Source organism: Indicator indicator, chromosome 2 (genome assembly GCF_027791375.1).
Source record: "Indicator indicator isolate 239-I01 chromosome 2, UM_Iind_1.1, whole genome shotgun sequence".
In the NCBI taxonomy this organism is placed as follows: Eukaryota; Metazoa; Chordata; class Aves; order Piciformes; family Indicatoridae; genus Indicator; species Indicator indicator.
This window is the reverse complement of record NC_072011.1, coordinates 45,629,813-45,647,473: the sequence shown is the minus strand read 5'-3', so window position 1 is coordinate 45,647,473 and position 17,661 is coordinate 45,629,813. Positions and strand designations below refer to the sequence as shown.

Here is a 17,661-nt window from a genome sequence, read left to right as displayed (position 1 = left end):
GCTATTTCAGAGGAGGGAGGACTGCCACTGCAGACTTTTTAATAGCTATTTCAGCTATTCTAACTTTCTGAAAAGTGGTATTGTCATGTTGTTGGTGCATCTCCTTCCCAAGGTAGAACATGGGAAGGGTTGAATCTTTTGTGTCAGAGAAGGCTTCACTGATGCATCTCTTTCTGTGCTGTTTGCTAATCTCTAGACTGCAGCCAAACAACTAGCCCAAGTACTTCTCCATTCCCTCAGTGAAGACTGTTACTGGAGCCCTTTATCTGATCCGCTTCCTGAGTTCATGAACAAGGAAGATCAGTCTTACGTTAGCAATGTTCTTTGTCGGAGGCCTGAGCTCTACACAGACGAGAAGTAAGTGTTCTATTTTTTTATTTCAGTTTATTGTCAAGAGGGAGGAGAGTGTCTGAATACTCCTTCGTACTGCTAATTATGTCACTGATTCATGTAATAGTTTTTTGTGTTCCTAACTTCCCAGCAGAAAGCTTGATGGAAAAATAAAGCATTAAAACATGAGTGATCTTTATTTTTTTTCCAAAAGTAAGAAAATCCAACCAAATAGCTGTCTTTTCTATGAAATGGAAATAACCTATTTATGCTTCAGTGTAGCTCAACTAGAAGGTATTGCTGAGCTTTTAATTGTGTGAACCTGCAAAAGAAGGTGTTGCCTAGCAAATGAATTATGCAAGAGATGTTTCAAGTTACTGCTCCTCTTGTGAAACGAGAAAGAGGCTGATGGGATAACTCTTGACCTTCCTCAGAAAAATGTTCTCTCTTCCAGTGCATACTGCCCTCAAGACAACGTAGAAGAGTCTCTTCTTCTCCTCTTAATCAGTGAATCCATGGTAAGCCAAAAATTAGTTTCTAATACTAATAGCACAAAGGAATATCTAGTGTTTCCATGTCAGGTTTTCTGGTTGGTTTTGTTTACAGAATCTTTTCTAGATAAACAGAAGCAAGGATTCAGCTGCTGAGCAGGAAATGCTATTATTCCTTTATTAACGACACCACATTTATTAACTAGAACATCAGTGTAAAGTTTTGGTGATAGTCAAGAAGGAAGTGACTGTGTTCACCATAGTAGCATGCAAGTTCTGATATCCAGATATATTATCAGTAGACAGATGTTTCCATTCAAAACATCTGTGTGGATTTAGAGATCAAGAACGAGAGGAAGGTAGCCTTGCCTAAAGCCAGGAATGATGGTGGTATCTGCTGTTTGGCATTTGCAGGATTCTGCTTGCATTCCGTAGTCTGCAGGGTTAATATTTTAGCTGCTTTAGTCCCAAGTGATCCTTAGCAGTTTCTGATGCTGATGATACAGGGAGTTTTGTCACATGCAGAAACATCTATAATGAACTACAGTGAAATAAGTCTTCTATTTATAACATCAGTTGCTTTAAAAAAAACTGTAAGAGGAAAGGAAAAAGATGGTTAAAGACAACTGCATGGAAAACTGCATGGTAATAGTTGATCTTTTTCATGTTTTGGGATGATGTGAACAGAAAAAATTTGTAAGGTATGTTTTCTGAAAATGTGTAAAGGAAGTTGCTTTTCTTTAAATACTAAGTAGTTTCTTACAGCTCAAAGTGAGATTTGAAAGCCTTGAAGCATCAATGACCCTCTTAATAACTTTTACAGAGTTTTCAGACAGCTTGAAAAGAGATATTGTGGAAACTTGTTTTAGTTCAGTTCTTTTATTTCTGGTTCTTCTGGCACAAGCCTTTCCTTTCTCCTACAATCTTCTTCAGAATGTGGTAATGTAATGTTTTTTGCTTTTAAAATTTTGGGGAAAATTGAAGAGTCTAGACAGCCCCCCTCTAAAAAATATTAAATTGACATAAACCCCACATACTTGTGAGCATTAGTATGGTTTGTACTTTTCAGTGCTTTCTGAAAAAGCCTATGCAGCACATGTGCTTTGTGTTTTCAAGGGCTTTTCTGCAGTTACAAGTTCTTGTCATTGGAAGTGGAGACTCCAGGAGTGAGGGTTTGTAGAACACTGCATGCACTTGTATTAAAATCAGAACTCATGTCAGTGGGGCTTATTAGGGCCAAGCCAAGCAGGAGTGGGCTGCTCCAGCCTCTCCTGGGACTGAGCTTCAGTCAGAAAGGCCTTTCAGAACCTTGAACTCTAGTCTTGTTCTGGTGAGGGTTATACCTGGTTTATCCAATAGTGTATTAAATGGCAAACTGGTCATCTAACAGTTATGGATGAAACAGTGTGAAAATGCCATTGATAGGAACTAGGCTGCTGTGTTGACCTCAAGGTTGAATAAATAAGTTTGTTTGCTTAAGTGCTGTCTTCTATATATAGAATTTTTCTGGAAGTAGATGCAAGGCACTTTGATTTGCTTGCAGGATTTTATTGTTTTAACAAAAATGCAGAAATATAGCTGTGTATAGAACGTTTAGGAACCACAGGAATGTGAAGTGAAAGAACATAGGGAGCAATCTGATTCTTACATGTGTTTGCTATCCATAAATACTTTCCTCTAGTTTTACTGTAATAGTATTAAGAAGGGGAAATTTTATTTGATTTATGACATGAGACATCTTTTCCATGATGGCTTTGTAGGCTAGTGAGTTTTGTCAGATGCAGGTTTGTTGTTTATTTGAAATATTTTGTTTTGTTTTGTTTTGTTTTAAACTTGCCAAAACTTGTAGAAAACAGGTTAACCAGGAGCAGATTTCCAGTTGAGGTCTCCCTGATAATATAACAACTGAATAAAACATTTTTCTTCCTGGAGAGCATGTCAGTGGCAAGCGATAATGATATATTTCTGTAGGCCAGTAAGCAGTGTAGTTAGTGCTCTTGGATTGTGCTTTCTTTCGGTATTCATAATTATGAACCCCTTAAAATGAAAGAGAAGTGTACAATTAGGATGGCTTGCTGGGAGCTCTCCTGCTTCTCTGACACTTTGATTGCCCTGTCAGAGCAAAGCTTGCCAGAAAGGTACTTTTTCTATCTGATTTTTAAAGAGACAAAAGAGTGACTATGTCATTATAACTCTTTTGCAGGACATTAAAGCTTAACAGCTGCTCCACATGCCTGTTCTACTTTTGCTGCTCCAAAGTGAGCTCAAGGGGGACAAAATCGGGGGAGAAGGAATGGAAGAATTATCAACGTATGGAGGGGACACAGAGCAAAGATGTACTGCAGAGTAGCATAAATCATCAGAGATCCTCAAAGTAAACATGTCATAAGTTTAATGAAAAGGAGGCATGGTAACTTTTTCAAGAATTATAGATCTGGAACATCTTTCCCTACTCTGAGCCAACCACAGGTAGGGTGTAGGTCATTGCTAGGTAGTTTGATGATAAAATTAAATCTATTTTTCTGTTTGCTTGTCTTACTAAGTTGAAGCTAACCAGCAATTTATGGTATGTCTGTGAGAAGAGTTTTGGGAGTGGCTAGGCTATAGTAGTTCCTCCCTATCCCACTTGCTTCCCATTTTCACACCAGGATCTGTGTGACTCCCTAGATGATCCTATAGGCCTTACAAGAACTGTTCCTGTAAGGAGGAGAGAGAGGAAAGCAATCTCCTCTAAGTGTTGTGAATCAGATTCTACGTTGTAGAAAGCCTTCTCTGTTTCTTACTGATGCTGGGTTTTGGCTTATGATGCTGCTCCAGCTTTTCCTCTTATCCCTTTACTGGAAGGGAGCCGCTTTGCATGTTCTAATGAAATGAGAATATCTTTTGAAGGGTAGTTAAGGGTCCTTTCATTATTTCACTCACCCTGCCTCTAAGCCTAAGTATGTAAAAGTTTTCCAGATGACCAAATAACATGGTAGCCTCTTTCACAGCTTTGAAGATGCTTCTGTTTGGTATATTAACGCAATGAAAGTTCAGGGCCTGTTTCTTCCTGGCACTCTCCTGATTTTGCCTCCTGTGTTCTTTCTGTCCTATTGAAAATGTGAACCTATTTTCATAAGCTAAGGCATCTCCATAAACAATGAAAAGCATCTCAGTTGTTGAGTTTGGCAAGTGTTTCTCCTTCAACCCAGCTGTTACTTTGTCGGGGTGATTGGCTCTAGAGTTCTCATGAAGGAATCTAGTGAAACAAATCAGGCAGCCTGAGGATTACCACAGTCAGGACTTTTAGAGGGGTTTGTGGCCTCCTGGCTAAATTCTCATTCTTTAGGTATAGCCTGAGTTATGGCATGGATGGGCTGAGTTTGTGAGAGGAGGAAAATGCTCTGTTTCTGTCCAAGGGGAAGGCCAGCTGGTGACAGCCTTTACAAAGCTCAGGCTGTGGTAGAATGATCTGCTCCTATCACATGTTGGAAAAAATTGGTCTTGCCTATTCTTAACCAGTAGTCTTCTTTCTAACTGTGTTTATCCCATCAAAATTGGTGTCAGTGTGTTTGGGTGGGGGATACTGAGGGTATATTGTGATCTGTTGCAGTGCAGTTTCTCTGCATTGCGCTACCAGTGGCAATGGCACTGGTTCTGCCATCAGGAATTCTGCAAGGGAGGTTAGATACAGTTTTGTTTACTTTAATAACTATTCTCAGAGGTGTTCTGAGTTGACTCCACTGTCTCTTAATGTTAGCTGGAAGTTTCTCAGAGCCAGAAATGGAACACTTTCTATTACTTTTTGTGCTTACTTTTGAAAAAGCAGAAAAAAAATGGTGCTCTTTATTTATGTTATGGTCAAGGGGAGGAATATTTTTAAATTACCCTCACAACAATAAATAATAAACGATATGGCAAATGGGTATTAATAAAAATAGTAACCGTTTATTATTGAAATATGCCAAAACTCGTAACAAGGATCGTTGTACGGTTGGAAGATATATTTACAATTGGAAATATGCAATCTCGGGGCAAATACAATAATTCTATGCAAACTAGGAAACAGTAACCTGGAAAAGAGAAGGTCCCCGAGAGCAGGTAGCGCTCAGTTACAGCAGGGAGAGACTCGGTAAGAACCTTTAAACCCAAAGGGCAATGAATTAGTTACTCACAGCTAGTTTCTCCCATATGGGAGGACGCTGCTGCTGCTGTGTTAGCTTTGGGGTGCTCTCGTAAGGTGCAGCATGGTGGATTGCCAGCAGGAAAGGTTTACCACATGGTCCCAGGCTGGTCTGGCTTCAGTGGACGGCAGGCAGTTAACGACACTCTTGGCGACAGGCGCTTGCTTGGTTCCTGGATAAACTGAGGCATGGCACGATTGTGGTGGCAAGGGGAAGCAGGCTAAGGTGGCTCTGGCTTCTAGGCTCGTGGCTTCTCTGGCTTGCACGTGTATGGCTTGTGGCTTTATCCCAGGCTCTGGACCAGGCACTCGAGGCAGGGCAGGGCAACTCGAGGCGGCAAGGCTTGAAGCAAGGCAAGGCAAGGGTGACTACGTGGTCACTTGTATATATACAAATTGCCAGAGGTCAGTTGGCCCAATGGGGCACTGAAGCTAACGTGTAGCTGCCCAATGGAAAGGTGTTCTGCCAGGCTATAACAATAAAAGGCAGAAGCGAGGCCCTTGAATCTGTGGGAGCAGTGGTCAGCTTACGTGCTCTCATCCAGATAAACATCTTGTTTACCAGACAGACAGGAGTCCTGTCCCCTTTGTTGTTCTTCCCTGCGTTGCCCTTTTACCTGCAGGAAGGAGAGGAGAGAAAGGGACCCTGTCTAGACAGCTTAAGGCCTGTCTGGATTTGTACTGGGCCATGCCAGGGCCCTACATAACAATTTACACATATAAATCTTCCCTTCTTGAATCTGAAGTCCAGCATACAGTCAAAAATCCCTTTATTCATCCCTGGCAATGCTGCTTCTTATAGCTGGGGATTCTGACTGATTTGGTCCACCAAATATACCAGGTAGCATGGACTTTTCTTTTTTTTTCTGGCTCTGTGTTCACTTCATTCATACTGGAAATGAAGCTCTTTGTATCTAAAACGATTACATTCTATGCCTATGTAGCAAAGCTTAGAAATGTTACCCCCCATCTCACCTGCAATTGGAATCCCTAAAGGCAGTTTGACCTTGGAGAGCCTGAGGGTACAGAGCAGATGGTGAGGGTGGAAGATACAGGGATTTGTGCTGTTCTTTTTACTGATGAGAGCAAATTCATGGTTGTAAATGTGCTTTTTAACAGAATAAAATTAGACTTACGTATTTTTAAGCATAAATGTGATTAAAACCTTTTAGTCCTATGGTTCCTAACTTTAAAATAATGTTGTCTAATGAATGGCTTGGCAAAGGAGAAGGGATTTTTTTGTTTGTTTTTGTAGAGTTTGTTTTGTGGTTGCTAGGTTTTGGGTTGGTTTTTTTTGGTTGGATTTTTTTTTTTTTGGTGTATTTAATGATACCAAGCCCAGTGGTGATACAACAGCTGAATAACCATTGTGAATATTTCCTTAAGGGCTATTGAACTATGACAGCTGAGAGACAACTGGGGGCAGGATTACCTGCTCCATTGGTTCCTGCCAAATCATGATCATGCACTTAAAATAGCAAACCTGACTGTCTCTTAAACTGCTCTCCAAGGCAAAGCTATGTGTTTGGGACCTGCAAAGATGCACTACAGGATGTTTCTAGTGGGAAATAGACCACCTTTGTTAATTGCTTCTTGAATAAATAGTTACAATGTCAGTTGCTGGAGGCAGGGTAGAGAACTTGACTTCTGCTTTGCAATACCAAGTCTTGTTTCCAAACATTCAAGGAGGATCCAAATTTTGGGAAGATCATAAATGCAGATTATTGACAAGAAACGTTTAACTTTGTTACCCAAGACAGTATCCATAAACAAACTTCAGTACTTTTTCCCATTCTTGTATAGGGTTGTTGGACTGTTTTGCTGGGGGGGACAAGTCTGTCTGGTTTTCGGTGATGTTTTCAGAATTAGTTCAGCTACAGTATTATGTTAAAATATACCTGGTGAGATATAAAATATACCTATAAGGTCATATTTGATAACTGTTCATAGTGTACTATTTTGCTGAGATGTCTGAATGGGTTACCAGTAACTTGTGATCTGTTGCTTACTAGAAATGAGACAGATGCCACACAGTTCACAAAGCACTAAGTTTTCATTTGCTGTGCTTCTCGTCTGAAGTAGAGCAAGTTGTGGTATGTCTGTAAGAAGAGTTTTGGGAGTAGCTAGGCTACGGTATTTCCTCCAGTTCCCACTTGCTTCCCATTTTCACAGCAGACTTGCAGTCAACCCTGAATGTTTTCTCTGTATGTGTTAGCGAGAGGAACCGTCAAGTTATGTGTAGAGATCATCAGTAACTTAGGTGAAAAGCCTTTTCCATGTGAATGGGTCCTTGCTGTTGTGCAGAATTCATTCGTTTTGTTGGCAGTACAGGCAAAACAGCTAGAATGGAGATGCAGAGTTTAGAGGCTAAATATTTCCTGTTTCTTTGCAGTAGACGCATCAAACCACTGCATGATTTCAAAGGCTTTTTGTCAATCTTACACACATAGCATTTGTTTCTCTCTCTTAATGCTAGTATTGAATCACAGCAATTACATTATTACAGTACACTGTGTAAAACATGCTGCTGTTCTGTATAGATGGGTTGCAGTGGATCTGGCAATTATGTCTATTATGAAAAGACACAAGTTGAACATTAGAATGGCCATGAATTAGGAGGCAGGCAGCAGGCACTCATTAAAGATTTTATTTGCATTATTTTTCTTCTTTGAAAAAAAAAAAAGCAGGGAGAACCATGTTTCAAAGTGAGCAATTAAAGGATACTTCATAGCTAATTGCTGTGAGAAGGGGCTGCCACATGGAATATGCTCTTTGTAATTCATGTGATTGCTTGATGTTTTACTAAGAAGCACATCTTTGTACTGGGATAAAATTAATTTTCTGCACTGTAACTGCATGTGTAATGACTCCTGAGGTAACGGCTGTTCAGATTTGCTATGGCTCTTTTCTACATGTAATAAACATTCCATAAATAAACTGCAATAATCAATGGTACCAGTCTGTGCTGGATGCATATGGCCTACAGGGGGGCTGTGTCGCTGGACTGCAGAAAGGGGAGGGCTGAGGGTGCTTGCTATCCTGTGTGCTGCTCAGTCTGGGCTGACTACAGGATGTGTCTTACCTCCCCAAGTAAGCTGGATGTTGTGTGTACCATCTGCATGCACGTCTGATTGTCTAATGCATCCCAAAATATGCAAATGTGGTGCATCTCTGTGTTTCTCCATTACCTAAGGAATACCCCAAATAAAGGGGTATTGTATATTTTTGCTCTGTGTAGCACAAGTTACACTGATTGCTGATGGTGACACTCCTCTTGGTAGCACTAGTGACCTTCTCCATCCCACAAAACAGCTTGAACAGAGGTTCTCTTCTTTTAGTGGTATGACTCACCATCTCTCTCCATCCTGCTTGTGTGCTGTAAGGCATGTCTTTGTGACAGTGGGAACAGGTTAAAGGGAAGAGTCATGCTGGGGGTGTGGAAAGTGTATTTGTAGCTAGGGTTTATTGCTGCTTATAGTGGAGGATGGGGAAGTAATGCAGTAAGAGCAGTTTAGCAATTGCTGCTTATACACCGTTTGGAGCTTAGTGGTCTACAAATAACCCTTTTATGTTCAGGAAAATTAATGATCTGAAACAACTGAGAAAGATGTTGAAAAAGTGTTGTTGCAAATGTATTAGAATTTATACGATCTAAAATACAAAACTAAATATCACAGAATGATAAGGGTTTGAAGGCACCTTTGAAGATCATCTAGTCTGACTCCCCCTTGCCAGAGCAGGTCCAGCTAGAGCAGGTTGCACAGGATAGTGTTAAGGTAGGCTTTGAATATCTCCAGAGGTGGAGATTCCACCACCTCTGTGGCCAGCCTGTTCCAGTGCTCCACCACCCTCAATGTAAAGAAGTTTCTCCTCATGTACGTTTCAGTAAGTAAAATTCTCGATCCTAAAGAGTCAGTGTATGCCATGTTGCAGTTACTCCACAACTGTTTTCCGGCAGCTGTCAGGATTTCTCACTGCCAAACTGAGGTTTACAAAAACATAAACAAAGGTAAAGACAAAAAAAAAAAAAAAGACTGATGGTAATCTGGATCACAGCACCCTTCCTTCCACAAGAGGCAGACCACAGAAACATGCCTCTTTCCCTGACTGAGTTTCAAGAAATAGTGATTCATATTCCCTTCTCTGTCCTCTGATATTGAACACTGCAGCAGTAAGTGATGCTTGGAGCCTTGGGACGATGTTTTGTGTTACTGTGTTAGGAACACTCCATGTTCTTGCTACTCTTCAGTCAGTTGTGAGATTTGCACCTTTTGGTTTTGAGTTTGTTGGCTTTTTGGTTTGTTTGGTTTTGGTTTTTTTTTTTTTTTTTACATATCTATGATAGTATGAGAGCTTCTTGATTTTGGGGGGAGGTTGTTTATTTTGTTTTGGGTTTTGGTTTTGTTTGGTTTGTTTTAGCAGCTCAAATTAGCAACTGGAAATATTTTCAGTGTTAAAAATGTTGGGATAGAGCTGACTGCTCAGTGGCAACTTTCATGTGTGCGAGTATAGAGCGTAATAGATTGCAGACCTTCTATGGCTTTGAAATTTGAAAGCTTGAACAAAATAAGCAGGTTTATGATCTTGTTGGAAAGAATATTAGTCATGCCTATGTTGTTTTTAACTGCTGTCTGCTTAGGTAAAGTATGTACAGTATGAATACAATTTTAGAATGTTGCATCCTTGTAATATGTCCCACATTCTTGCTTATTGCAGGATTTGGACATGGTCTTCCCTCTAGTACCAGTATCTGGTAGCAGACATTACTGGGACCTAGGCTCTGATTAACTTTCTATCTGCACTAACACATCAACTTAAAAATGGCAGCTTGGCCCTAGATCGATAACCCAAAAAAAGGTTACTCTAATAGTAGGTTGATGATGAGATTACAGAGAATGGGAGCACTCTCAGTAGCTACAAACAATTATCATAACAATGTACTGGGTGCAGAAAAAGTTGTTCATGTTGTATATATACATAGGAGGGTTCCCTTGGAAATAAGGATCACTCTGTATATGCTTTAACTCTCTTAAAGTAGCCATCTCGGAGTTGTTCTACACGTTCCTTTAACTCCTTTTTTCCTTTTAAAGTAGCAGTCTTGGTTAAAGGCAAACAGAGCTAAACTTTAATTATTTTTTAAAAATTCTTATTTGTTTAATTGTATTAACAGAGGTAGACATCTATGCTTCTGGTTGCAAATTCTCTTTTCAAAATTGGCTCCCTTTTCTCATGCAATCTACTCTTCTGAACAGGTTTTTTTATATCACAAATTACGTCTTTTGCAGTAACATGAAAAAGAAAAATACTTTTGTAGCTACAAGAATTAGTGAAAGTATATTTGTGCAAACACTAGAATAAGTCTGACCTGTCAGTTCACCTTTAATTGCAGTCACCGTTTAGCTCTTGGTTGTGATTGTGTTAGTTGTCAGTAATTGTGTTTGCTGTCTCAGCTGGAAGCTGTGATGAAGAGTGCTTGGAACTGGGGCATTACACAGATAATATTATAATGAAACAGCTGCAGCTTAATCATAATGAAATATGTGTGGGCATTAAGATCTGTATATTCTGGAAATTTTTATTACACTTAATTCCTATGTTTAACCTTTTTAGAAAAAGAAATCTTCCTGCAATTAGAAAAAAAATAGATGAAAGGTTATAGTAGTAAGTATTATAAAACAAATCTCCTAACCTTCCTGCTTCAGGGAGGGAATGTTTTGTTTGTCTTTGCCCCAGGTGAAACTGCTGGTAATCTTAATTTCTGATCTTTTAGATCTCTAGACTTGAATGTCAGATGTTGCACCCCTTTCAGCTGAGGGGCCCAGGGCAGTGTACCTGTGCTATCAGTCAGTGCTAGTGCTTTGTGAGATCCAACACTGTTTTTCGCAGAGGTTAGGCAGCCTGGGTGAAATCCTCTGTACTCAGAAATCAGAGGGATTTTTCTGTTTACTCTGGGATTGAAATCTCCCTCTTTGTGCTCAGAAAACAGGCTGGATTCTTGAGGTAAATCTGAGTCTATGGCATATGGTATTTTGGGACATACTTGCAAACTGCTGGACTGCTTGTTTTCTTTCAAAAGTAATGCTTCATTTTGATTTAACCTGAACAATGCACTGCTGGATGGTGCAAAATTATCACCTTTTTAAAAAAGAAAAAAATTACTTGGTGGTGTGTGACTCAGACCTCTAATTGCATTAAATTGATGACAGGCAAATCTGATCACTAAGGCAACTTGCTCAAAGAAAAAGAAAAGTATCAGAAAAGAAGAACAAAACCACGTGCTATTAGGAAGAAATGAAGTGCTGAGCCAGAACATGAAGTATCAACCATGGAAGCAATTCTTATAGTTCTAGGAAATTGAAGTAATGAGGGACTGTGTTTCAAGGATGGCCTTGAATTTCTAAATATTGGGGAAGTGGATCTGTTTCCTAATTCTGTGAAACAAGTTCAAGTGAGATATTCCTAGCAATTCCTCTGTGTGCATACAGCTATCTTCTCAAATTTGTTTCATGTGGATAAAAAGTAGCTCAATGGAAACACCTCCCTCATGTTGGGGTGAGTTAAAATAAATCTGCTATGCTTCATGGGTGGAAATTCCTATGGGGAGGAATCCGTTCTCTTGGTCTTTTGGGGTCTGATGCTTCATTTGTGTCTGTGCCCAGGCAAACCGGGATGCAGTCATCAGCCGAGCTCCAGACCAGCAGGATGATCGAGCTGTCAGCCTCCGGGATGCTTCTGCAGTCTATGACCTCCTCAGTATCACGCTGGGCAGAAGAGGGCAGTATGTCATGCTTTCTGAGGTACCTTCTCCCGACTTCTGCGGAAGCTTCCACTTGAAACTTCCAGGCAAACATTTTGGGGAAGCTGAAAATGAAACACAGCAGAAACAGCTACAGACCTGTTGCAGCAGAGGGCAGAAATGTACACCAACTATTTGAGATATTAAAGTAATTTATGTGTAGGTGCAACAAAGTGGCTGTCACTTGAAGTGATGGTGTATGCTAGCAAGCCCTGTTAATTAAGAAAAGGAAAATGCTCGCATTAACAAAAACAACAACAAAAAAAATCACCTGGGGGGCCTGGGCCACAACAGATTGTTTCCTCTGATTTGATTGCTGAGCCAAGCAGCAGCGTTGATAAAAAATATATATATAAAAAAAAAAAGTCTAATATTTATCCCAACATTTTTTCTCAGTGCTTGGAGAGAGCTATGAAGTTTGCGTTTGATGAATTTCATCTTTGGTACCAGCTTGCCCTGTCCATGGTGGCTTGTGGAAAGGTAAGGTTCACACCAAAGGACTGGGAAAGGGCACATTTGTGTCTGTTAGAGCGTACCTAGCTTACTTGTTTGAATGTGCACAGTCGTATTTTGTGGAGGTAGGTGTCATCAGACAGCTGTGTGGAAGGACAGTGCTCTCCTTATAGACTCTGTGATCAAGTGTGTGCATTTGGTATTGAGTAACTGTTCTTTCCATCTGGTGTTTCCTTCTCATTGTCAAAGAGAAAACTGATTTTGTGCATAGCTGTGAAGTAAAAAGCATCATGCAGCTATCCGTTCTCTGCGGGTTCAACATTAAGTTTAAGAAAGATGCTGATGTCTAAAACTGTCATCAACTCGCTGTGCCTTTGGGCGGTTGACTTAAACTCTCTTTAAGCTGTGGTTTCTCCATCTGATGAAGGGAATGTTAATGCTTTTTCACAGAGAGCCTACAAGGATTAATATTTTTTGAGTGCTTGGTGCAAAAGATGCTGTAGAAGAAGAAATTATATGTAAATGTTTGCATGGGATTATGCCATAGCTTTTTTTTTTTTTTTTTAATTAGCGTAGTACTTGTCAAAAACTGTTGCCAGTTAACCACTGAGGTGGCTGAAGTCTGATTGCAAAAGGTAGGCAGAGGCAGCAGGAGCTATTTATTTTTTCATTAGTCTTAAAATAGTAGATTTACTGCAGGAACTATGGTTGGTACAAAATCTAGCTGTTCATTATGGTGGTCCACACGTAAACTTTCAGGAGTCATGAGCAAATTAATGCTGTATGAAAACAGCCATTTAATAAAGTCCAATGCTGTAGGCCCAAAAAGTGTTGGGGAATCCACGTGGAACTGGACAGAGGCCACCAAATAGCAGTCATCTGCCGAAACAATAATTACTACTGTCCTGTTATGGCTATGAGCTGAGTTGGAAACAGTGGTTTTGATGTGGAAGTGGAAGATAAATATACACTGGCATGCTTTTACAAAGAAGTTGTCATATTATGATGTATAAGTGGCAGCAAAGCTTGGAAGAGGCCTGAAAGGCATTCCTTCACATCTGTGACTATAGGCAAAGCCTTACCTGGGAAGGCTGTTGTCATGCATTATAGTTCAAGAAGATGGCAGAAGGCAAAACAAGAGAAAGTCTAACCAAGAGAATTGAGGATGGCTAAGGAGGACTGTGGAAAGATTGAAAGAATTGAGTTGTTTTTTTTACTTAAAAGGAAGAAAAAATCCAAGAGAGAAACAAGTCTTCAAGAGCTCTTTAAAGGGGGTAATCTTGTCTATGGGGAGTAGGACAAGAGGTAATGCCTTCCAGTTACAGCAGTGTAAGTTCGTCTTTCCTATTAAGACACTAAAAAATAAGAATAGTGGTGCACTGCAAAAGATTGCTTGTGGAGGTTGTGTGAAATCTGCATCACTGGGAATCTGTGGAGCACTCTAAGTAAATATTGGTCAGTAGTGATCACTGTGAGGGACCAAGGGTATATGTTGTTGAACCTTGAAAACTCTGACCCTGTTCTGGGATTCCACAGTTCTCTCTTAAGTCAGCTAGATCTGTTATAATCAAAAGGAGATGTCAGAATTTTTTAGAAAGCACGTTAGGTCATCAGGGAGATGAAGGGAGATGTTTAGAGAGAGTCTCACAGATTCCTATAAGAGTTCAAAATTTCATTTAAAAATCCAATTGTAAGTATAAAAATCATGGGTAGTCTCAGTCATACAGGGAAATCCGAAGCTCCTGTTGGAAGCCTTAAACAATGAGCTTGTTGCCATAGTGCTAATACCTTGTACTGGCCTATATCAGGTGGGGGAGTTTGCAGGTCTGGTGCAGCTTCCCTTGGCATTCAGCTGGAGTTAGCACATTGCTGCCCTCTGCATTTGCAAATCCTCCAGACACTTGATCTCTTGATACTAAGAGCAACAATGACTAGATAGGCTATGATGGAAAGGCACAGTGTCTTCCCATAGACACAAGACTTGTCTGGGACCTAGGGGTTGTGTAACTTACTTCTCAGCAGCAGACAATGCTGTAGCTCCAGTAACCCGCTGGAAAGCAAATCTAGTTTTTAACTGCTGACGGTTGAGAGAGTGAATGTATCCAAAGAGTGGCTGTGGGTCAGTCTTAGGTTAGTATGGGGCGGAGGGGAAATTCTCCTAACAATTTATATGAGAACTTTGTCTTTGTCCTTATGTGTTTACATACCTCTTCACCTTCCCTAGAAGATACTGAATTTTTGATACCTAAGAGGGGAAAAAAAAAAGCAACACAAGTATCTGTGTCTTTATAACTGTCCTATCTTTTCATATTTTCAAGTATGTCATGTCTTTTTGTCTCTGCTTTAAATATTTATAAGGCAAAATGGCTCAATCTTGCCTGTTGATGTAAAAGCTCTAAATGCCTTTTATGGGACAGAGGGAATTCCCTTACCCAACAGCCCCATCTGTGCAGTATTTCACTTCTAATCCCAAAGTATTCCCTGAGGATTCCTGTCGTATACTCTGCAATGCGTCATCGTGTTAATGGGAGATGCGGCGTACATTGTTATACTGCTTCACAGCTTGACAGAGTTCGTTTAAAAGTAAGTGCTCCAGTATAGCAGAAAGAACTGACGAGAGAACAGTGTGGTCTGTCAAGACTGCAGAATGCAAAATACACTTGAGCTCTTACATGTAAAAGAACTGTTTTCACCTGTCTCAGTCACAGTCAATTCCTGATCTCATTTCTTGGTAATCAAATGTCACATCCTGCAGTGTTACTTGTTCTGCTGTGCAGAAAATCATGCTCGTAAATCCTGAGTATGACAGGAACACTTTTATCAATGTGTAAATACTGGGAACTTTGGAGTCACTCTCTTTTTTTGAAACCAAAATAAAAGGTATTTTTAGGATTTGCAAACTCTGGCCTTCTTAAAAGTGCTGTAAAATCCTATCTTGCTCTCTATTCTTCACACCATTTGACTAGTGTTACTTTTGCATATTCATCCTCAGATTGACTCAAGTTAAATTTCAAACTATTCTCTTTCCTGGCGTTTGGCAAAACATTGCCAAATGGTAACTGCATTTTTCACAAGTAATCAGTCTGAATATCAAGTCCACCACTTAGGCTCATTACTGTAGGTAGGCTTGAGTTTACACATTCTAAAAAACATTGTCTTTACAAAAACAAGTATGTAACTTTAGGGAGTTCTTGCAGAGGAAGCAAGGCCTTAGGGCCTCCTGAAACAGTGAAGAAAAAGCTCAGAGAAGCATAACTTTCCTGGCTGTTTTTTATCCTCTTCAGTGGTGAAAATAATGGAGTGACTCCAATTTCACTTTCCTGTGCTTCTCTACTTGTATCATGAAAAAGATGGTGTGGTCTGGTTGGTTTTTTTTCATCTATTCTTGGAAATGCGTGTATACTGAGCTATAGACTTTCTGAACAAAAAGAACATTGTTTGTTTAAACTATTACAGTTCTCCGTGACATTCAAATAGGCAATTTTAGATGAAATGCTGTGAAAGCATAGACAATGGCAAGGACATTGGGAGAGGTGTCCTGTGTCACCATGTGCAGATCTGGATAGGCAAGGGAAAGGTTTAAGTCTAATACAGCACCCCTGTTCTTCTGGAATGTTCAACTCTTCACAGCTGCTTTAAGTTGTTTGTGCTGATAATAACCTTTGCCATGTGGTACTACAACAGCCAGAGGCTGAGTGGACATAGCAGCTTCCTGGCTCTGCTGCCATGCATAGACAAGCTGGAGTCTGAGTGGTGAGTGGTGTGATAGCTGGGTGCCATCTGGCAGAGTCCTCAGGCGTTGAGATGAGCTGCTGTCTTGCTGCCAGAGTAAAACGAGCACAGTAGATTGCATCTGCTTGTGAGGAGGTTTTGCAGAAGTAACATGGCCTGTATACAGCCAAATGGGGAAAATAAGGACCAAACTCTTATTTACAGAGTAGAGAGGACTTGGTAGTCTTCACAATAGTGCTGAGAGAGACAGCTGTTTGGGGTAGACTTGTTGTCTACTGCTGCTTTTCAGCTAAGCAGTTTCCACTGGAAATTGAGAGATGAGCAGCACACTGCACTGCTGCAGACTAGGGTCGCTCTACCAGTGTATCTGAGGTTAGATGATGTCTTTCGAGCACAAAGGATTTGAAATAGGGTCCCTGAGCACTTGCAGGCATTCCCCTGGCCTTGGAACAGTTGGAGCAGTTATGTAATTTTTTTAAATTCAGTTTTCTGTCCCCTTCCACACCTAAAGGCCTCACACAGGTCTCAGCATGGGTATCCCAAAGTGTTACTGGAGCTCTATGGGGGTGGACACTCAGAGTGTATTGTGGGATTGGGCACTAGCTTAAATTGACAATGCTTCAGAAAGTTTTGTAAATCTACATCATGTCTTCTTTCGCTTGTCATACTGTTTAAAAGAAAGGTAGACCTGTAAAATAGGTGACTTGAACAACACAAAGCAATGCTGGTGCCTCTTTTCTACCTATCAACCAAAGAGACAAGATTTGTATTTAGAGACAATGATGTACCATTTTCCGAAGGGTGGTGAGGGGAGGGATTCTTCAAGGATAGCTGTGAAATTATTCTGTGAACACTGATTCTACTTAGTCTGAAAGTGCTGAGTACCCTAATTGAGCCATTGAACTCACAGCAGTCTTACACTCATCTTTCTTATCCAGTGGATGTTTATTATGATTTGTGTGTGCAGTGCACAAAACTGTTTTCCTGCTTATATTTAATGTTTCTGCCCAATAAGACCCCTCACAACACATCATAGTGAATTAAAACCTTTAGTGTTTTTCTTGAGGGTAGAGATGGAGAGTGATACAGTCTCAGGCCATCTGAGGGCAGTCTGAAGCATCTGCTAGGAGAGGATAGTCTGCTCTTACCAATCACCCTTTAGGTGATGAATTGCAACAAAAAGTGAGTAAAGAAGGGGCTCAGCAGTGATTGAAGTAGCAGTGGGGAAGATCCTCTGTGAAAGCTCAGTGGAGCTGCAAGCAGTTACCTGGGGGCAATGGTTGTGCTCCGGAGGCCAGGTGCTGGGATTGATGGATAGTCATTGTGAATTTCAGAGTGCCTGGCATATAGGTATCCAGCTCCTCTCATCCAGAATTGACAGAACACCACCAGGCTTTAGCACAGCAATTCCATGACTTCAGAAACTGCACCCTTGTAGATCCTCCACAGCTCCTGCTAACCCCTATTGAGGACACCATAGAGGCAATTACTGTGTAGATAAGATAGGCTGGCAGTAGGGCAATTTAAGACCAAGGCATGGGACCCTGCAAAACCTGGCAGGTAAAACAGTTTTCAGCTACACAAAATGCTCCTCTATGCTTGTATCCCTTACATTTGTTCACCTTTAAGGCAAATAAGGAAAGAGTCATGCTTGTCTACCTGAATGGCTTTCTTAATAACAACGCTTCAAGAAGCTT

General features: G+C 40.5%; 1 protein-coding gene across 1 annotated transcript in view; it reads left to right on the top strand.

Annotated features, from left to right (window-relative positions):
- The window catches only part of TTC7A (tetratricopeptide repeat domain 7A), a 181,703-nt gene that overhangs the window by 31,156 nt on the left and 132,886 nt on the right, over positions 1-17,661 (top strand). The window contains exons 7-10 of the mRNA XM_054399317.1: positions 197-357; positions 785-848; positions 11,643-11,780; positions 12,176-12,259. Of these exons, the coding sequence (XP_054255292.1) occupies positions 197-357; positions 785-848; positions 11,643-11,780; positions 12,176-12,259 (447 nt within the window). The remainder of the gene's footprint in view (positions 1-196; positions 358-784; positions 849-11,642; positions 11,781-12,175; positions 12,260-17,661) is intronic.